Source organism: Nematostella vectensis, chromosome 4 (assembly GCF_932526225.1).
Source record: "Nematostella vectensis chromosome 4, jaNemVect1.1, whole genome shotgun sequence".
Lineage (NCBI taxonomy): Eukaryota > Metazoa > Cnidaria > Anthozoa > Actiniaria > Edwardsiidae > Nematostella > Nematostella vectensis.
The window spans coordinates 13,063,848-13,086,075 of NC_064037.1; the positions used below are offsets into that span (position 1 = coordinate 13,063,848).

At 38.7% G+C, this 22,228-nt stretch overlaps 1 protein-coding gene across 2 annotated transcripts in view; it reads right to left on the reverse strand.

Annotated features, from left to right (window-relative positions):
* The window catches only part of LOC116617545, a 30,150-nt gene extending 12,678 nt beyond the window's left edge, over positions 1 to 17,472 (reverse strand). The window contains exons 1-16 of one of the 2 annotated variants that reach the window (XM_032380297.2): positions 17,128 to 17,472; positions 16,499 to 16,607; positions 12,971 to 13,039; positions 11,861 to 11,935; positions 11,309 to 11,380; positions 11,125 to 11,196; positions 6,676 to 6,747; positions 6,431 to 6,502; positions 5,869 to 5,940; positions 3,545 to 3,616; positions 3,332 to 3,403; positions 3,022 to 3,093; positions 2,865 to 2,936; positions 2,713 to 2,784; positions 1,564 to 1,635; positions 1,159 to 1,230 (exon numbers count right to left, since the gene is read on the reverse strand). In XM_032380297.2, coding sequence (XP_032236188.2) covers positions 1,159 to 1,230; positions 1,564 to 1,635; positions 2,713 to 2,784; positions 2,865 to 2,936; positions 3,022 to 3,093; positions 3,332 to 3,403; positions 3,545 to 3,616; positions 5,869 to 5,940; positions 6,431 to 6,502; positions 6,676 to 6,747; positions 11,125 to 11,196; positions 11,309 to 11,380; positions 11,861 to 11,935; positions 12,971 to 13,039; positions 16,499 to 16,607; positions 17,128 to 17,197 — 1,187 coding nt within the window. In that variant the 5' untranslated portion in view covers positions 17,198 to 17,472. The remainder of the gene's footprint in view (positions 1 to 1,158; positions 1,231 to 1,563; positions 1,636 to 2,712; positions 2,785 to 2,864; positions 2,937 to 3,021; positions 3,094 to 3,331; positions 3,404 to 3,544; positions 3,617 to 5,868; positions 5,941 to 6,430; positions 6,503 to 6,675; positions 6,748 to 11,124; positions 11,197 to 11,308; positions 11,381 to 11,860; positions 11,936 to 12,970; positions 13,040 to 16,498; positions 16,608 to 17,127) is intronic. The other variant, XM_032380296.2, reaches the window with a different exon arrangement.
* Positions 17,473 to 22,228: the final 4,756 nt, after the last annotated feature.

The following is a 22,228-nucleotide window of genomic DNA, read 5'->3' on the forward strand; positions in this document are numbered from 1 at the left end:
TGGGCACCACGAGCTTGTACAATTTCACACCGATTTTTTTTCCCTCTGCACTTCTTTACTTTTCGCGACCTGTTTTTATCCTTTTAGCTTCTCTTCAAGGCTCATGATCACAATGATACTCATAGGGTGGTATCCTGGTATTTGTTAAGTTATCTAATGTTCAGTTATCTAAATGTTATATAAATAATTGAACGGGAAGACGTCGGGAGACGGTGAATTTGGAGTTCATTCAAGTGCATCGTGCAGACTCCTAAAAAAATATTTTTCTTTGCAATCCGGTGAGATCTATGTTATGTATTTTAATACAAGAAGGCCTTTATTTTTCCTTGATTTACAACATTTTTAGATGAATAAACTTCAATTCTTCACGCAAATGTTCAGAAATCATGTCACTCAAGAAACCCTTGTCACTGCAATAAGATTTACTTTATTATAAAGACTTGAAATCTTTTATTTGTGAAATACCTATCTTAATAACCACAATATCGGTGTGAATATAATGGTATTAAGTTCTGGATGTATCTTTTTCATTAAAAGGGAATTGGAAGAGAATTGTGTTTTGTAAACACATAGTTTATGATTGATTGTTGTGTTATAATTTGCGAATCAACAGTGAAAATTTAATCCCAGAGCCTAAAATCACGCACTCTATGCATTTCAATGTCCCAGAAACGGTTGATTGGATCCAGCGTACATTATGGAAGATTATTTTCACAGCATTCGTAAAAAAGGAAGGTATTTTCGGTCAAAAAGATTTCCAAAACAGCCTTTGCCGGTTCACATTGCTCAAGATGTGATCGCGCGTAAGACTCATGTTGCTAGGAAACGTGAGCGCTAACCAAGCAGAGGTGTATCTAAAAATATAACTGCTTGTTTTAAAAGTAGCTTTCACGGACGTCATCATTGGAACATACCCTAATACAGGGGATTCGTTCTCTTACATAACGGTCTCTTGCCAGGGGTCAATGGGTTAATTATAGATTCTGTAGTGACCTAACTTCTTGTTTATTTTTTTTTTTTTAGGAAATCGATTAGATTTTTAGGAATTAGCACATTTAAGCTAATAATAATAGGTAGGTTCCTTTGTAATTATAGCTTATTTTCATGAGTGACTGATACTGATGGTGCAGCTCAATTGCTTTAGTGTAAAATACTCACATTATTTGGAGATCGGCATTGTAAAAGAATGTGTCGTTTTGTAGATATCCAAGCTGGTTGTACGCAATTGATCTAGAAGATGGGCATAAAATGTTTAAAATTCAGTACATTATGAACACAATTGAGCAGTGTTAAGGCAAGGTGGCGGACCAAATTATCGTATAACTGTCTTCTATTACTGATGCAAGCATCGCCCTCCCGATGAAATACATATTTACTGTGGCATTTGAGCGAATAATATCTAATTAGCAGAATTGAACTACTCACAAACTAAAACCTGATATTTGGGGGATTTAATATGGAAGGCGAAAGCATGCTAATAGCTTCAGTTTTGACCGAAATAATTACGAGAAAGCAAATTTAGAAAAAGGTTAATTCTATTCATGAGGCCAAAGAAATACTCACATGCTTGTCAGCGCGTGGTTCATGTGTAGAAGTCCATCAGGAAGAAAAGATAACTTGTTGAAATCCAAGGAGCTGAAATAGTAAGGCAAACAATACAGTAACAGCTATCTTTCGGGTTCTACCACCAGTTGTAACCGTTATTTTTGGGTTAGACTAACTATGACCACTTACATATTTGGGGGAGGTTTGAATGAGCCTTTGCACCCCAGGCCTATTCCTAAAACTATGCATTCGGTATAGTATGACTTGGCGCATGATATACTTACAGAGCATTCGGTATAGTATGACTTGGCGCATGATATACTTACAGAGCATTCGGTATAGTATGGCTTGGCGCATGATATACTCACAGAGCATTCGGTATAGTATGACTTGTCGCATGATATACTTACAGAGCATTCGGTATAGTATGACTTGGCGCATGATATACTTACAGAGCATTCGGTATAGTATGACTTGTCGCATGATATACTTACAGAGCATTCGGTATAGTATGACTTGGCGCATGATATACTTACAGAGCATTCGGTATAGTATGACTTGGCGCATGATATACTTACAGAGCATTCGGTATAGTATGACATGGCGCATGATATATTTACAGAGCATTCGGTATAGTATGACTTGGCGCATGATATACTTACAGAGCATTCGGTATAGTATGACTTGTCGCATGATATACTTACAGAGCATTTGGTATAGTATGACTTGGCGCATGATATATTTACAGAGCATTCGGTATAGTATGACTTGGCGCATGATATACTTACAGAGCATTCGGTATAGTATGACTTGTCGCATGATATACTTACAGAGCATTTGGTATAGTATGACTTGGCGCATGATATACTTACAGAGCATTCGATATAGTATGACTTGGCGCATGATAACTTACAGAGCATTCGGTATAGTATGACTTGGCGCATGATATACATACAGAGCATTCGGTATAGTATGGCTTGGCGCATGATATACTTACAGAGCATTCGGTATAGTATGACTTGGCGCATGATATACTTACAGAGCATTCGGTATAGTATGACTTGGCGCATGACTTACAGAGCATTCGGTATAGTATGACTTGGCGCATGATATACTTACAGAGACTCTAATTTCGTTATAGTATGACTTGGCGCATGATATACTCACAGAAACTCTAATTTCGTGTTGTTACTGAGTAAATATAACGGAAGGCGTACCAACTTGTTATTATTAAGGTTCCTGCAGGGAATAAACAGGTAATAAGCATTCAGTCACCATCAGAAACTACTGTACGTGCAGCATGCGCGTATACTACTTACAGATGAAGTAGGTGCGCGTTGTTGCTAAACGAAGATGAGTGGAGATGTTCCAATTTGTTGTTATTAATATATCTATACAAACATAAACATTAAACTGGCAATTAATATCACCTAAGTCACCTTCAGACATACTGCATGGAACTCACGTACTACTTACAGATATTGTAAGCGCGTGTTGTTGTTAAATAAAGATGAGGGGAGTTGTTCCAGTTTGTTGTTAGAGAGATATCTAGAAATATAACAAACATCAGAATGTTATTATATTTATAAATAGTTGTAGAGAAAATAGAAAACCTCTCCACGGAACCGGCTTTTCAGATGTCAACGAGAAGGTTTAAAGTTTCAAACTTCTAATCTATGGATAGTCGTATGGAAAATCGTATGAAAAAACAAATTGCTCTGTCGGTAAACCAAAAGCAGTTAGCCATATGGGATGTTGTCAGAGATAACTATTTCGAGATACTTTCAGTGTTCTGATTTGTGGAAGTCCACTGAATGTGTCGTTGGAAAGAACCCTGATATTGTTACCAGAAAGAGATCTGAAAAGAAAAGAGCAGAATACATATTAATATCTCTTTTAAGTAATATTTCTTTATAAGCACTGGTATCCCTGTTTAACTACCTGAATACCTAGAACTTAAACGTAAGATAGACCATAGAACTTCGCGATAAGTACTTACAAGGCTTCGAGAGCCGGAAAATTGTCTAGGAAGCCATTGGGAATTTCTGAAATACCGGTAGAGCCAAGCCATCTAAGAGGAAAGAAAGGAAAAGGAATTTAACGTAAATTTACACAATGATGATAAATTATTTTTTAATCCTATAGTCGAATTCTAGTAGTATAGTATGCACCGAATTACCAGTTTTTTGTGCAGGAATACTATTTTTTTGTGCAAGCACACGTAATGAACCTTTGTTGACACAGGTGTTTCTTTGTTCTCCACCATGTGCTTTTAGAACCAAAACCCAAGAAACAAAACAGAAAAAACGAAACAAAAACAGCCTATTATTTTATTTTTGTGTTTGTTCTAGCTCAAAGCTTTTCTTGGTGTTAATAAAATGTGTGTATAAATCAACTCTGGGTTGTCTTGTTTATTCTTGTAGGGTATTGTATGGAAATTATGCGAGGTCGACTAAAAAACAACGGACCATTCTTTAGCGAGCACTTTTTATTCGACGTTAATGATAAAATAAATAAAACTCATTACGAGGGTAAAAATTTGAGACCGTTTAAGTATAAATGAAGGATTTTTAGCTACCACAATTGAAATGTGCTTTTATTAGAGTCTAGATTACATAAAGTTATTCTTTAAAACGGCTTTTCCCAGGCCAAGCAGTTCAGCTACGATTGAACTGCTTCATGGTTTATTTCAAGTTGGGACATCTGCTTGCTGAGGAATCGGCTGCTCTCTGAACATCTTTGACAGCAGGAATCTTCTCTTATTAATCGCCGATTACGTCACCTCATTCCAGTCAAACCCGTCGTTGTCCATTAAGTTTTTTTCGCGTATCCATGGTTTTCTTGAAAGTTGGATCCTTTCGTAAAGTAAGTATCCACTTTGGATGTTCAAAAAGGACTTTTCTTAGCTCTTTTCAATAGTAGGGAACAAGGTAATTTGTTGCTTGGGCTTCAGCCACTTCTTCAGCGTCTCCTCGCTGCTCATACTTTGCAACAAGTACTTTACAATGACCATGCAAGCGATCCTTTGATTCAGCGTGGAGACAATCCCAGACATTTGGGATAGTATCCTCTATATTTTCGTCTGAAGAAGTCTTCATTCGTAGTATGATCGGATTGGGTAGATTCGCTATCCGAATAATCTTCAAATGTTTCTGTCGATACGGTTGAATCTTCATCCGAGTAATGTCTAATAGATCCCATACTGCTAGCGTTGCCTTTACGCTATGACGTCCAGAATAAAATGAGTACCTTCCGGTACTCTTAAATTTAATTACATTCAAGTTCATAGTTGTCTGATTGTAAAACGAGTTTTTTCTTTGTGTTTGTGTTAATCTACTATCCAACAATTCTTCCTACCTATGCCCCATCTTTACAAATTCTCCGAATATAGTGTTTTCTAGTGGTGTTTAAAATAAGTTATGTTGTGTTGTCGTTGCAAACCCAGTTGGCGTGATGTTAAATAACTCGTTTCCAGATTCAGTTTCAGGTTCAGTTTCTTGTAACTTGTATTATTCTCGGGAGTTATGGACTTGTGCTCGGTCCTTATTGGAGGTCATATATTTTGTAGTTTTTGCTTGAGGTTCAACAAATCTCAGTTTAGGTTGAAGTCTGGCTTCTTGTAGGTACTTTTTTCGCTGTGTAATATCTAAAAGATGCAAATCTTCCAGATTATTTGCTAGTCGAACTAGCTGTTTGGCTCCGCAATTCGGGTAGGTGCAATCTTTTTAAATACGCCTAACCATGCTTTCGACGAGGTGCCTCGATAAGAGTGAACCTCGTTTCGAAACTCTTTTTTAATCATTTTTCTCTTTTGTTTTAGATTTTGTATTTGTCTAGGTGTGAGTCTCCGTAAACGAGAACTTGACACACCCATACATGGACATGATCACAAACACAAAGAAGATCGAATTGACCTATTGGTGTATCCGTTTAGGTGTTATGTCCCTGTTGACCTTTTTGTCCCGTTTGGCCTGTCTTTGTTCCTTTTGTCCTGTTAGTCACTTTTGACCTGTTTTTGTTTCTTTTTGGCTCTTGTCTTAATGTAGGATGCTTTTTAATTATTTTTCTCTTTTGTTTTAGATTTTGTATTTGTCTAAGTGTAAGTCTTCGTAAACGTGAACACATGGACATAGGTAAAATCGTGTCGAATTGACATATTGATGTAACAACCTTCTGGTGTAACAAACTTTGATTTTGACAATGTAAATGTTAATCGCGTAGGAGTCTGTGTTTTCATTGTAGCCAATCAGAGCGCGCAAAAGGATTTGACCATGGGATTAGAACAGTATTCGAATATTTAAAAAAATAAAGTCGTGTTCTTACAGTGAAATCATCCATGTGTTTGGCTGCCTCACCAGTCCCTCGAGGCTTGATATCGAGCAGCTAGACAAGTCCCTACAAAAATGATGTTAAAGTTGGAATAAAGTTTGAGCTCCAGTAACACGTCACATGAATGGCCATGCCGCGTTACAATTACTAATTCAATTATCATACAAAAGGTAAATAGAGTTTTATCACTAAATTTTGATTGCCCATGAGAGCAGTGCAATTTTCAGGAAATTCAGAACGGAATAAGGTAACTGAGCAAAGAAGAAAAAAGATGATTCAGTGCAGTGTTATTGAGAAAACTCAGAGCCACAGGTGAAACGCACTCTGAAATGGAATCTGGTAATGCACTCAAGTAATTATATGGACTCTGGAAATGGACTCAGGTAATTATACGATTTCTCGTTCAATTTGAAAACAATTTCCACACATTAGCTCAAATTGCGAACAAGGTGTCTCTCGTGTAGCCTGCATACAGGCTCTCCAATTTGTTTTTTACAATCTATTGTATCATCATTTGTATCATAGATTCAAATTTTTCTATATAGCGCACACTTACAAATATGAAAGTCTGTCCATTACTCCTTTGACCGCATCAGGCACGCCATTCATCTTGTTTCTGCCAATGTCTCTAGAAAAAAAGAAAAGAAGAAAAAAAAGAAATCTAATATAGATCGAATCTAACAATCAATTTTGAAAGTACTTTTGCTTGCACGTGAACAACAAAATGGACTTTCATTGAAGATTATGGTATTCATTAGATAAAAAAATGGGATTTAGAGCTACCAAAAGAGTATGACTTACAGTTTGAATCCGTTTGAGACATTTTGGAAAACATCATCTGCTACTTTCTTTATTTGGTTATCCCCCAAAAAGCTGAAATAAATAGTTATATTTAATAGTTATAGCTGAGATATTGATATAGAACAGTGAGATCTTGCTTTTCTAAAGAACAAGGAGTCGAATCTCTGGAATCCGAGAACTAATTTTTTTTTTTATTATTCATTCATTCATCCATTCATCAAACCATCCGTCCATCCACCCATCCATCTCGCTTGCCCGCTCGCTCGCTTGCATGCTTGCTTGCTTGCTTGTTTGTTAGTTTGTTTGTATAGGGTGACTAATCCTAACGGCGCTGGTCACCTAAATCCAGTATAACTACCTACTCGTGGTGCACCTGTTTTAGACAAAATGTTATACTTGGGACCGAATAAGGGACGGTATATTCCCTTCTGGGTAGGTGGAGCTCGTTAGCCTTGGTTGGCAGTCCACCTAGGGGAAGGAAAACCCTGATTCCAAACCTCCGCTGCCTTGCGGCTATACCCGTTCTGGGAAAGGCTAAGGGAGCAAACCCCTACAGAAAACCCGGAGTGGAGCCCCGTTAGGCAGCCTGTCTCCTCAGTCGCTGGCAACTCCTGCAGTCGACCTGGTACCAAACGTATTGGCTATGTCTTTCCTTTGGACCCTATCAGCAAGACCGAGAGGGGGATTCTGGGAGTTGGGCAAACCAGTCTCTCCATATTTTATGCCCAGGCTAGCGCTTGGAGAAGGTAACTTCAGCATGTTGTAAAGCATGAATCAAACCGGGGAGTGTGCAGTTACCGGTTAAAAGTTATGGCTAAATTGGCGTATGGCCAGACGCCTGGGGCCACTCTCGACAGTGGGAGGGGCTGTTTAGTCCCATTGGATAGCTACCGCCCGCTTAAACTGGGCAGCCCCCAGTCAATAAGGTGCTTCCCGCCACAGTCTGCCTGTTTTGCTGGGGTGAGCAGAACTGAAGTCTGGAAACAGACCGACAAGTGGACTGCGACTACTTCACCTAAGAAGAAAGGATCAAACACAAAATGGCCAGCTCTCATTATTGGGAGTTGGAATGTACGAACCATGCTGACCGGACTGACCACGGACATACGTAACATCAATGGCCTTCGCAAGACCGCCATAATCAACCAAGAACTTGACAGATTGAATGTCGATATTGCAGCGCTACAGGAAACCCGCCTTGCTGGTTCTGGAAGCCTGAAAGAGAGACATTACACCTTCTTCTGGCACGGCAAAAACGAGAACGAGCCCAGGGAGCATGGAGTTGGTTTTGCTATAAGAAACAATCTTCTTCAGTTAATAGAGCCTGGTCCACCCATATCTGAGCGCCTCATGCTCATGAAACTCAAAACTGATGATGGCACCACCAACCTGCTCGCTGTCTACGCCCCGACTCTGACTTCCTCCTCGGACGCTAAAGATGCATTCTACAGTGAGCTCGATGTAATTATCAAACAGTTACCTAAGAACGAAGCTCTGTTCCTCCTCGGTGATTTTAACGCAAGAGTAGGAAACGATCAGGAGTCCTGGCCAATCTGCCTCGGTCACTTTGGCGTTGATAGATGCAATGAAAACGGGCAACGCCTGTTGGAACTTTGTTCTCTCCACCATCTTTGCATCACAAATACCTTCTTTAATGTAAAGCTACGACACAGGCTGTCATGGATGCACCCTAGATCTAAACACTGGCATCAGCTGGACCTAATTATCACTAGACGGAGTCAACTAAATAACGTTCGTATTACAAGATCTTACCATAGTGCTGACTGTGACACCGACCATGCTCTAGTTTGCTCTAAGATCCAGTCACGCCCTAAAAAACTGCACCGTGCTCGTAATGCTGCAAAAGCTCGTATCAATGCGGCTGCCACTACAATCCCACAGAAGGTTCTTACCTTCCAAGAACTCCTTGAATCCAAGTTAGAGAACTATCAAGAGCTTAGGACTGAAGACCACTGGAGACATGTCAAGGATGTGACCTATGAGGCAGCGATGCTTGCCTTCGGTAAATCGGACCGCAGGAGCGAGGATTGGTTCGGCGCCAATATAGCACACTTGCAACCCCTGATCGAAGCGAAGCGACTTGCCTTACAGAACTTCAAGCTTAATCCAACCTCACAATCTCTCGAAGCTCTACGTGAAGCTAGAAGGCATGCAAAAGAAGAGTGTAAAAAATGCGCCAACAATTACTGGTCGAATCTTTGTGCTAGGATTCAGTCTGCTGCTGACACTGGCAACGTCAAGGGCATGTTTGATGGTATAAAGAGGGCAATTGGACCAACACAAATAAAGCTTGCTCCGTTAAAGTCGTCATCTGGAGAGATCATCACGGAAAAGTCCAAATTGTTGGAGTGCTGGGTCGAACACTACAGCGATCTCTACGGCACTGCAAGTTTCATTTCTCCCTCTGCAATCAGCCATATTGAAAGACTTCCAACTCTGTCCGAGCTGGATGCAATGCCCACCAAAGTCGAACTCCGTGAAGCCATCAAAGTAATATCTTCTGGCAAGGCCCCTGGGCAAGATGGCATCCCAGCAGAGATCTTCAAATGTGGCGGAGACAAGCTCCTCGATTCTCTCTTCAAACTCCTTTGCAAGTGCTGGGAGCTGGGATCCGTCCCTCAGGATTTCAGAGATTGCTTCATTACCAACCTCTACAAGAACAAGGGGGACAGAAGTGATCGGAATAACTACCGCGGCATCTCACTTTTGTGTATTGCTGGTAAGCTATTCGCTCGAGTGGCTTTGAACCGTTTGCAGAAACTTGCTGAAAGGGTGTACCCTGAATCGCAATGTGGCTTCCGCTCGAATCGCTCAACAGTTGACATGATATTCTCCCTGAGGCAGCTTCAGGAAAAATGCCGCGAACAGCAAAGACCCCTCTTTGTCGCCTTTATCGATCTAACCAAGGCTTTTGACTCAGTCAGCAGAGACGGTCTGTTTCACATCCTACCTTTAGTCGGCTGTCCTCCGAAGCTCCTTAACTTTATAAAGTCATTCCACGATGGGACCCGTGGCACTGTTAAGTGTGAGAGCAACTCGTCCGAGGCATTCGACATAAACATCGGCGTTAAACAAGGATGTGTATTGGCACCAACCCTCTTCAACATCTTCTTCTCCGTCCTTCTGAGACATGCATTTGGCTCTGCTGATGAAGGCATCCTTCTACGTACTCGCTCAGACGGGAAACTATTCAATCCAGCGAGACTACGTGCTAAGACCAAAGTCCGCAAGTGCACGATACGCGATCTTCTCTTCGCTGACGATGCTGCTTTGGTTGCACACAGTGAGAGTGAGCTACAGTCCCTTTTGGACCGTTTCTCGAACGCTTGCGCGGACTTCAGTCTTGCAATCAGCCTTAAGAAGACGAAAGTGATGCACCTAGGCTCTGAAATTGCGCCTACTTTTACCATCAACGACTTCACCCTAGATGTTGTTCCTCAGTTTACCTACCTTGGCTCCACCACCTCCGCCAACGGATGTCTCGATGTCGAACTCGGTAAAAGAATCGGTAAAGCAGTGACAACAATGACAAAGCTTTCCTCTCGAGTGTGGGAAAACAAGAAACTTACCATTTCGACGAAGATCACCGTATATCGCGCCTGCATTTTGAGTACTCTCCTATACGGAAGCGAATCTTGGACCACCTACGCGCGGCAGGAGAAGCGATTAAATACCTTCCATATGCGATGTCTTCGCCGCATCCTCGGTATCCATTGGTCGGATAAAGTTACGAATAACGAGGTCCTCGAAAGATCAGGTTTACCGACGCTTTTTACCCTACTTCGTCAACGCAGGTTGAGGTGGCTAGGCCACGTTTGTCGAATGGAAAATGGCCGTATTCCCAAAGATCTTCTTTACGGCGAACTTGCACACGGATCAAGACCTGTAGGACGCCCGAAGCTCCGCTTCAAGGACTCATGCAAGCGTGATATGCTCGCAATCGGCCTCGACGTGGACAACTGGGAGAAGCTTGCCGAGGATCGCAGCAGATGGAGGTCTGAATGTGCTGCCGCACTCAACTCAGGGGAGTTAGAGCTGAAAAGAGAGGCCGAAGAGAGAAGGCAGAGGAGAAAGGCATCCGAAATTCGAACTGGATCAAACCCATCTCCGACGTCTGTCCTCGTCTGTCGTTCATGTGGTCGCACATGTGCTTCGCGCATTGGGCTTTTTAGTCATGGAAAGAAATGCCAACGTTCATCGCGCTGATGTCATGGACACTGACTGTCCGAAGACTGCCTACTACAGTTTGTTTGTTTTCTTGTTTTTTTGTTTATTTATTTATTTATTTTTGTTTATTTATTTATTTGTGATTAATTATATACACAAACTAATAATTGAAATGAATTTTCCGCTTTTCGCTGGAAGTGAAATCCCACGCAACGGCGTAGCCATTCATTTTATGATTGATGGCTTATTAGCATAGCTTACAGTGATTGCAGTCCTTCGGGGCCGCGCAGCATGCCGGGTGTCAACATTTGCAGGTGATTGTTATACAGATACCTGGTGAAAAGGTTAGAAGAATAATTACCAGTTGGTTTGTCTATTTGTTCTCGTAAATAATTTGATTAAATTAACTTATCGATTCTGTAGAGCTTTTATTTTATCGACTTACAAGTGCTTTAGTGATTTCAGGTCCAAGAAGCATCCATCAGGGATCGAGTCCAGAAAATTATTGGACAAGTACCTGTGTAGAGATAGTGTTTTTGGGGGTGTGGAGTGGGGTGGGGGGGGGGGGGGGGTAAAACAAGACAAGACTAGAATGGTGTTGTCATTATCATTCATTATAATTCAGGTTTTTAGATGCAGAGGCATCTAAGCTATCTCATGAGTAATAGTGTTAGGGAGCGTTAAGGGGGTGGGAGGTATCAAAAATGAGGGGGGAGGTATGAAACTTGAAAAAATCTCTCAATCCCCTTACAACAAAAGTCACACGATTGTGATAACGATAATATGCGTATTGTTCTATTAACCAAAGTACTGGAGTCTGAAAAAGTACTACTGGCTATTATTATTTTGTCGTCTGATTCTTGAAATAAGAGGGTAGTTTTATTTCTCGAGAGAGTGGTGAGAAAAATTCGAGTATATTTTGATGTGGCATCGATGATAGAGCGAATTGTGGTCTCAATGACATTATAAATCTCAATCAACGTATTACTGCACTTACAGAATCGACAGTCGGCGTAGACCCTTGAGGGTAGCACAGTTGCTCAAGTTGTTGATCCGGTTATCATGCAGATCACTATGAGAATTGGGTGAGATAACAGGAAAACATTTTTTTTGGAAATATCACAATCTAGTATTAGAGCTGTAGCAGGCCTCGAAATATTGGGGGGTGAGGGGCAGGATACGAATATTAGGGGATGAGGGGCATGATGCGAATATTGGGGGTGAGGGGCATGATGCGAATATTGGGGGTGAGGGGCAGGATGCGAATATTGGGGTTGAGGGGCATGATGCGAATATTGGGGGGTGAGGGGCATGATGCGAATATTGGGGGGTGAGGGGCAGGATACGAATATTAGGGGATGAGGGGCATGATGCGAATATTGGGGGGTGAGGGGCATGATGCGAATATTGGGGGGTGAGGGGCATGATGCGAATATTGGGGGTGAGGGGCAGGATGCGAATATTGGGGACGATGGGCATGATGCGAATATTGGGGGTGAGGGGCATGATGCAAATATTGGGGGTGAGGGGCATGATGCGAATATTGGGGACGAGGGACTTGTGCGAATATTGTAGGGTGAGGGGCAGGATGCGAATATTGGGGGGTTGAGGGGCATGATGCGAATATAGGTTGGAAAGGGAGCAAAATTATGTCCCTACTGATCATTTATTATGTTAATATGTAAACAGACTAGCTATACAGGCCAACTTTCTTTAGAGGTTAGCTATTTTGGTATTTATAGAAATGGAGTTAATGCAGGCATACACTTAAAATCAATTTTGAAAATGGCAGTAAATGGTATATCTAGATTGATGGCTGAGCTGTAGAAAAAAAACTAGGCGATCGGGGTTTACATAAAAAAGACAAATGATAGAGCATTTATACATAATAATGATAAAAGACGTATGTCGACAACTTATATAATAAAGTAATGTAATTTTTAAACTAATTAGTCAATATAAATAGAAATCCTTGAAACACCTAAATAAAAAATATAATAAAATATCTAAAAACAGATAATTTACACGTGGTGGTGATGGTGGCAGATGGTGATGACAGTGATGGGTAGTGGCAATAGTGATGTTGATTAGACGTTTTTAAACTCACAGAATCGTCAGATTTGGTAGCTGTAGTTGATATGGCGGGAGAGCTGTCAACCTGTTGTATGTTAGAATACTGTGGAAATAAAAGAAAACAAAGAGAAATCAACACAAATGGATATTAATTTACTTGGATGCCCTGATGCGGCATGTTAAAGTAGACCCCTTTCGGGAGAAGAATCCAATAAACTATGCAATTTATAGTGAAGCCAAGCGCGGCCGCAGGCCGCGCGAGTAGCTCCATAGGCATAGAAATATGGTATAGGTATGCGACTTGGTTTTTGTGGTCATTGCGCGGGTACCCTGTGGTGTCACTCGCCAGCCAGCCAGCCAGCCAGCCAGCCAGCCAGCCAGCCAGCCAGCCAGCCAGCCAGCCAGCCAGCCAGCCAGCCAGCCAGCCAGCCAGCCAGCCAGCCAGCCAGCCAGCCAGCCAGCCAGCCAGCCAGCCAGCCAGCCAGCCAGCCATCCAGTCAGTCAGCCGCGCGACTCCCAGGCCCCACTCGGCCCTGAAATGGCGACTAAATACCTAAATACAAGCACGGAGAAAGGGAAAAAGTTCTTGTCGATTATGCGATGATTATTTATTTTGCCTCAAATTTGGTGACTTAAGGATAAAGTCAACTAGAGGAGATCTGCTAACATTCATTCACGCCAAGATTTATCTGGTTTTAGCTAGTAAATTTAAGCAAGTAACAGTTCACATTAAAAAGCGAACACAACCGCAAGAAAGCGACAAAAAAATCAATGCAAGGTGAGTTTCGGACGACGATTTGTATTGTCTATTGAGGATATGACAGTTATTAGGCTTTTTGTTGTCCTTTTGTATGCTTTGAGAATGCGAGTACTTAAATTAGTAATCAAATTATTTGAGCATAACAGCTTTTGTTTTGACATTCTTCGTGTTATCTATATTCTTGATTGTGTTGAATAAAATACAATACACCAAAAACTGGAATTCGACTCTGCCAAATTTTCGTCTTTAATAAGACTTCTTCAGGTCAGATTGATTGTGTTGAGATATTTCATAAAGGCTAACCAATATCGTGTTGCATTTGTCAAATACTGCTGAAGAAGACCGTTCTTGTCTTTATATCCTGTGCTCTTAGTCCTAAGAAGATACATATCCTTAGAAGATACAGCAACTTTTTCAACTTACAAGAGAAATTTTCCTTACCGAGGATAAAAAAAATCAACCCCTATTTTCAATATGTATTGTCTGCATCTTGCATCTCATGTGTTTTTTTTTTTCAAATAGTTGTGGAAAATTAGTTAGATTATAAATGGCTTGATGAAAAGATTGTTTTGAAAGAAGAAATAAATAATTATTTTCACTCTTTTATGAACCAGGAACTACCTGAGGGCCAAGATGAATGCTAAAGACTGGAAGACATGCGAATTAAAAACCATGTCTTGAAGAGAACAGTAGGATGTTCTTATTCACTAGTTATGTGATACCCCCACACCCATGGTCCCAGGGAAGGGTGGGGGATTAAACTTTAATAAAAGCCTGTTTCCAAGTTAAGAGTCAAAAGCAGTCAATACCACCACCCCTCTTGACATATTCTGGTTAAAAAGTGGTCTAAAACCCCACATTAACCCCTGACTTCTGCGGGACCATAAGGGAGGGGGTGCAAATGACTAGGGCATTACTATGTGATTCAGCAGTACACACTCAATAGGTTTTTTTAGAACAAGATACTTATATAATATAAAACTAAAAACAAACTTTTGCTTTTTAAATAATAAATCTGTAAAGAAAACAGTTTTCTATCAACCTAAAGATAATGGGAAAGGGGATATTTTAGAAAAGTACTGAATATAATTATCACATTATTGTTATTATATTTTTTTTCAAACATTTAAAGAAGAGCCATATTTCTTCCTTTTTCTTCTCCCTGTTGACTATTTTTATGCAATTGATGCTCTTTGCTATTTCCCCTCTACACCAAAAATAAATTAATGAACAGATTTGATTTTTAAATTAGTAATTTTCATTTAGTACTCTCACTTATATCTTCTTTTTAGGATTTTCTTTCCAAGTCTCTTTCCCATTACATTTATTACATTTACATTTATTACATTTATTTATTTTATTTTAGATTTATTTCATTGGAATAGTTGGATCCAGGGTTTCTCAAAACACCAAAATATAATGCATTACTGGATGTATATTTGTAGCTATTAATTCCCATGGTGATGGAAAATCACAACTTAAAATGGTACATTAAAACTTCAATATTGCATCTTATCTAAAATTGTGTCTGACACTATATTCTATCTTTGAAATCCTGTTTCATCCATTATTCTTCGCAAGAACAAAGCTTGTCAGAATGTAGCTCTACAAATGTACATTAATGGAACTTTTATTAAGGGGAAGGGTTTTTTAGGGCAAGATACTCAAACTTTATAACACTAGCAACAACCTTGTTCTTTTTCAATAATAGAATTCTGTTCACATAGCTTGGATAGCATAGACATGGCCTCTTTAGAGGCCTGTGGTGGTGAAAGGGTTAAGGTAATGGGAAAGGGGAAATGTCAAGAAATGCTCAATCAAATTATTTTCATTACTGTTAAATTTTTTTTTTACCAAACCTTTCAAGTCGAGTCAATTTACTTTATATCTCCTCTCCCGTCGACTATTTTTTAGTCAATTGATATTCTTTGCTTCCTCTCTACCCCAAACATAGATCAATGAAAGGGTTTGGTTTGAAATTAGAAGTTAGCATTTTAGCACTGTCAGTGATGCCTTGGATGTTTTTTTTAGGATTTGCTTCCAAAATCAATCTGTTTTTTCTTCATTGCATTCATTTGGGAGTAGGCCATCAACAACAAGGCCACTATATGGTAAAGGGGGGTGCACCAATATGTAATGCATGAAAGGAGATATATTTTTGGATTTTAATTTCCAGACATTTTTCTGAATATTCGGTCCAATGAAGGAGAGAATCGCCTCTAAATCAATACATAAAAATTACAGTATGGCATCTAAACAGTCTAAATATATTATTTTGAATCTTTGGAATGCTGTTACATCCATGACATTTTCTGCACAAGGGCAAAGCTTGTCAGAGTATTGTTTTGATTAAAAAAATTTTCATAATGGAACTTCTATGATGGGACATAAGAATTTACCATTAGACTCTTGACAACTTTGACAGCCATATTGACACCAGGAATTGTGTTTGTTAACTTTGATGTACTGCATAATTTAAATTATTGAATAAGGCCTGGATCCATAATAAAATAAATAAATCTCAGTAAAGAGCAGGATCCTAGATCCCCCAAAAATACCTCGACCAGTCAACACAGAAAGGTGTTCAATGCTGGCTCCGCTTTTAGGCAGTGCCTAAATCTATATATTACAATAAAGTTCCCGTGGTCAAGATCTCTGTGAGTGTCGCTCCACTCTACATACTATATCACGTGACAACCAGCTAGCGGGACACACGACGCAAAAAAAAAATTGTGTCCACGGTATTCAATTTATCAAAGGATTTCTTCAACCCATAGGAAAAGGGTCTGCGTTGGTACTTACAGCTCAACTGTAGCGTTATCGACATTATCCGGAAATGACGTCAGAATCTTCCCTCGACAATTAGTGATCAGCCATGATCGTATATAGCATCTGCATTTTTTAGGGCATCCTTTGAAATAACAAAGAGATAAAAGAATTAAAACTAAAGCATTAGGAATCCCGAAACCCCGTAAATAATAATTTCCGAATAAAAACCCACTGGAAAGCCGGCTGCTAGCAGGGTAGATCTCACCTTCAGGATGAGAAATTTGAAAACTTACAACCGTTCTGAATACCATAGTCGCCTTTTAAATAGTGAAGCCTCCGCCAGAGTAAAATTAACGGGGAGTTTGAGTATTCGGGAGATATGAATTATTGATGGTACTTTCTCTCCTTTTTTTCAAGAGAGGCCTTTTTACTAGAAAACTCAGTTTCGACAATACACGAACCTGATGTGCTTTTCAAAGCAGCGAACAGTATTTAACGTATAATTTTATTGGTTCATCGGCCTTCTGTTGCCGAAGTAACGGCAATTTAAACGAACTACATTTTCATAAAGTCCATCCCTAGATGTATAGATGATTTTTCTAGAAAATCTTCTTACTAAAGACTCCAGTAAATTGTAGTTTACGATATGGGGTTCAACCCACCTGATGCACTGTTGAGAAGAACTGTTATCAGGACGACAACTCCCAAGACCCAACGGACCTTGGTAGTCATGTCGTACTTCTAGCTCACAGAAATGCTGAATAGTCTGAAATTCCTTTTCTTGTCACTAAATTCAAAATTCTGAAGAACTTTTTTCTAGATGACTGGTTATCCCGAGAGAAAGTAGACAAGTCACCTTGAAGGCAACAGCGCATTCAAGTCGGGTACCCTTTCATTTACAGTCGGCGGTAAAATGAAAAAGAAGATAAGAAACCTCCCTATATTTGTATGTGTATCTCACCTAACATACAAGACACTCAGAGGTATCGATTTTAATCATGAGGCAAAAACAAATTAAATTCGGACAAAGATACGCAGCTTGCTAATCCATCTATCAAGATACGGCATATGTTTGTGTTTCTATTGTGCTGGTTAGCGGTATAAAGTACTAATATTAATTTGTTATTTTATATTTACCTACCTTCCAGTATGACTTTTTCGAAAGTCATTGATTAGAATTAAGAACAAAGAATACAATAATACATATCAAAATTGCATTTTCAGGTTAAAAAAGCAGATATTGATTTTTCAATTCGATCAGAGAGAACAATATATGTTCCATATGTTCCATATATTGGCTATTACCAGAATGTTCAGGGCCGTATAGGAAGCCGAATGCTTTTTGAGAGGGAAGGGGTTTTGATATTAAGTATGTAACATTCAGAATGGGAAAAAGCGTTGAAAAAAGTTTTTAAAAAAATTGCCAAAAAAGTGGATTTTTTTTATTAAAAGTTATAACTAACCTGTATCGGGGCTGTTGCGATATTAATAATATTAGAAGTAACCCCATGTCAATATAGAGGTATATTAACACCCAATGGGTAAAGAAAACTAATACAGTAGAGCAGTAGGCAATAAAATATATACTTCACGCCCTGGATCCATAATGACAGCCGAGATGGAACTTTAGATAACTTACGTTTGTGCACGTTTGTTCACACACACCGGGGAAGGTTATTGGTTATTCGTGCTTGTTTGTTGAAGTAAACAATTTTATCAGATTCTTGTACACTTACATGTTGTGTTCTCTTGATTTTTCTTTACTTACTAGCTTGATCAAGATTTATATTCAAAAGAATATGATATGAGAGAACTAGTCCTTCCCCCAAATATACACCTATTTCAATAAAGGAAGCCAAATGCTTTTTGAGAGGGAAGGGGTTTTGATATTAAGTATGTAACTTTTAGAATGGGAGAGAAAAGCATAAAAAAAATGAAAAAAAAGCGTGGATTTTTTTTTGCTGGGAGGCCACAATGCCGTTAATCCCAAAAAGTAAATCAGAACTGTTTTTTGTTAGTAAAATCTTAAGATTCGCTTGGGTAATAATACTAAAACAATTATTCGCCTCAAGCTCAAAGAATATTGCATAATAATCCCCTCGACTTTATCTGGGGGATTATTCGTCGATGGGATTATTAAATGCAATATTTACACTTCAGTGAATAATCGTTAAATACCAACTTCCCTGATACAATTGATGGAAATACGCATTTTCCTATATCAATTCAAAAAATATCCAGAACTCTTCTCAAAATTTGAATTCATTACCTTTTTTTTACAAGTAAGAAAGCAGCAGTATTTATTTTTTATAGAAAATATTGCCCTGCTAGGAAGATATGGATATTATCTTATGGATATTAGACCAGGCTTTATGCAGCCAGGCCCCCTTGAGTTGACTGCTCCCAGCACTTCACTTTCTATTAGAAACTCCTAGTTTATTAAAAGTTATAACTAACCTGTATCGGGGCTGTTGCGATATTAATAATATTAGAAGTAACCCCATGTCAATATAGAGGTCTATTAACACTCAATGGGTAAAGAAAACTAATACAGTAGAGCAGTAGGCAATAAAATATATACTTCACGCCCTGGATCCATAGTGACAGCCGAGATGGAACTTTAGATAACTTACGTTTGTGCACGTTTGTTCACACACACCGGGGAAGGTTATTGGTTATTCGTGCTTGTTTGTTGAAGTAATCAATTTTATCAGATTCTTGTACACTTACATGTTGTGTTCTCTTGATTTTTCTTTACTTACTAGCTTGATCAGGATTTATATTCAAAAGAATATGATATGAGAGAACTAGTCCTTCCCCCAAATATACACCTATTTCAATAAAGGAAGCCGAATGCTTTTTGAGAGGGAAGGGGTTTTGATATTAAGTATGTAACTTTTAGAATGGGAGAGAAAAGCATAAAAAAAATGAAAAAAAAGCGTGGATTTTTTTTTTTGCTGGGAGGCCACAATGCCGTTAATCCCAAAAAGTAAATCAGAACTGTTTTTTGTTAGTAAAATCTTAAGATTCGCTTGGGTAATAATACTAAAACAATTATTCGCCTCAAGCTCAAATAATATTGCATAATAATCCCCTCGACTTTATCTGGGGGATTATTCGTCGATGGGATTATTAAATGCAATATTTACACTTCAGTGAATAATCGTTAAATACCAACTTCCCTGATACCATTGATGGAAATACGCATTTTCCTATATCAATTCAAAAAATATCCAGAACTCTTCTCAAAATTTGAATTCATTACCTTTTTTTTACAAGTAAGAAAGCAGCAGTATTTATTTTTTATAGAAAATATTGCCCTGCTAGGAAGATATGGATATTATCTTATGGATATTAGACCAGGCTTTATGCAACCAGGCCCCCTTGAGTTGACTGCTCCCAGCACTTCACTTTCTATTAGAAACTCCTAGTTTATTAAAAGTTATAACTAACCTGTATCGGGGCTGTTGCGATATTAATAATATTAGAAGTAACCCCATGTCAATATAGAGGTCTATTAACACTCAATGGGTAAAGAAAACTAATACAGTAGAGCAGTAGGCAATAAAATATATACTTCACGCCCTGGATCCATAATGACAGCCGAGATAGAACTTTAGATAACTTACGTTTGTGCACGTTTGTTCACACACACCGGGGAAGGGTTATTGGTTATTGCGCCCGTGCTTGTTTGTTGAAGTAATCAATTTTATCAGATTCTTGTACACTTACATGTTGTATTCTCTTGATTTTTCTTTACTTGCTAGCTAGATCAAGATTTATATTCAAAAGAATATGATATGAGAGAACTAGTCCTTCCCCCAAATATACACCTATTTCAATAAATAAAGCCGAATGCTTTTTGAGAGGGAAGGGGTTTTGATATTAAGTATGTAACTTTTAGAATGGGAAAGAAAAGCATAAAAAAATGAAAAAACAAAGCGTGGATTTTTTTTTCTTTTTTTTTTTTGCTGGGAGGCCACAAGGCCGTTAATCCCAAAAAGTATATCAGAACTGTTTTTTGTTAGTAAAATCTTAAGATTCGCTTGGGTAATAATACTAAAACAATTATTCGCCTCAAGCTCAAAGAATATTGCATAATAATCCCTTCGACTTTATCTAGGGGATTATTCGTCGATGGGATTATTAAATGCAATATTTACACTCCAGTGAATAATCGTTAAATACCAACTTCCCTGATACCATTGATGGAAATACGCATTTTCCTATATCAATTCAGAAAATATCCAGAACTCTTCTCAAAATTTGAAACCAATTTCATTAGCTTTTTTTACAAGTAAGAAAGCAGCAGTATATATTTTTTATAGAAATATTGCCCTGCTAGGAAGATATGGATATTATCTTATGGATATTAGACCAGGCTTTATGCAACCAGGCCCCCTTGAGTTGACTGCTCCCAGCACTTCACTTTCTATTAGAAACTCCTAGTTTATTAAAAGTTATAACTAACCTGTATCGGGGCTGTTGCGATATTAATAATATTAGAAGTAACCCCATGTCAATATAGAGGTCTATTAACACTCAATGGGTAAAGAAAACTAATACAGTAGAGCAGTAGGCAATAAAATATATACTTCACGCCCTGGATCCATAATGACAGCCGAGATAGAACTTTAGATAACTTACGTTTGTGCACGTTTGTTCACACACACCGGGGAAGGGTTATTGGTTATTGCGCCCGTGCTTGTTTGTTGAAGTAATCAATTTTATCAGATTCTTGTACACTTACATGTTGTATTCTCTTGATTTTTCTTTACTTGCTAGCTAGATCAAGATTTATATTCAAAAGAATATGATATGAGAGAACTAGTCCTTCCCCCAAATATACACCTATTTCAATAAATAAAGCCGAATGCTTTTTGAGAGGGAAGGGGTTTTGATATTAAGTATGTAACTTTTAGAATGGGAAAGAAAAGCATAAAAAAATGAAAAAACAAAGCGTGGATTTTTTTTTCTTTTTTTTTTTTGCTGGGAGGCCACAAGGCCGTTAATCCCAAAAAGTATATCAGAACTGTTTTTTGTTAGTAAAATCTTAAGATTCGCTTGGGTAATAATACTAAAACAATTATTCGCCTCAAGCTCAAAGAATATTGCATAATAATCCCTTCGACTTTATCTAGGGGATTATTCGTCGATGGGATTATTAAATGCAATATTTACACTCCAGTGAATAATCGTTAAATACCAACTTCCCTGATACCATTGATGGAAATACGCATTTTCCTATATCAATTCAGAAAATATCCAGAACTCTTCTCAAAATTTGAAACCAATTTCATTAGCTTTTTTTACAAGTAAGAAAGCAGCAGTATATATTTTTTATAGAAATATTGCCCTGCTAGGAAGATATGGATATTATCTTATGGATATTAGACCAGGCTTTATGCAACCAGGCCCCCTTGAGTTGACTGCTCCCAGCACTTCACTTTCTATTAGAAACTCCTAGTTTATTAAAAGTTATAACTAACCTGTATCGGGGCTGTTGCGATATTAATAATATTAGAAGTAACCCCATGTCAATATAGAGGTCTATTAACACTCAATGGGTAAAGAAAACTAATACAGTAGAGCAGTAGGCAATAAAATATATACTTCACGCCCTGGATCCATAGTGACAGCCGAGATGGAACTTTAGATAACTTACGTTTGTGCACGTTTGTTCACACACACCGGGGAAGGTTATTGGTTATTCGTGCTTGTTTGTTGAAGTAATCAATTTTATCAGATTCTTGTACACTTACA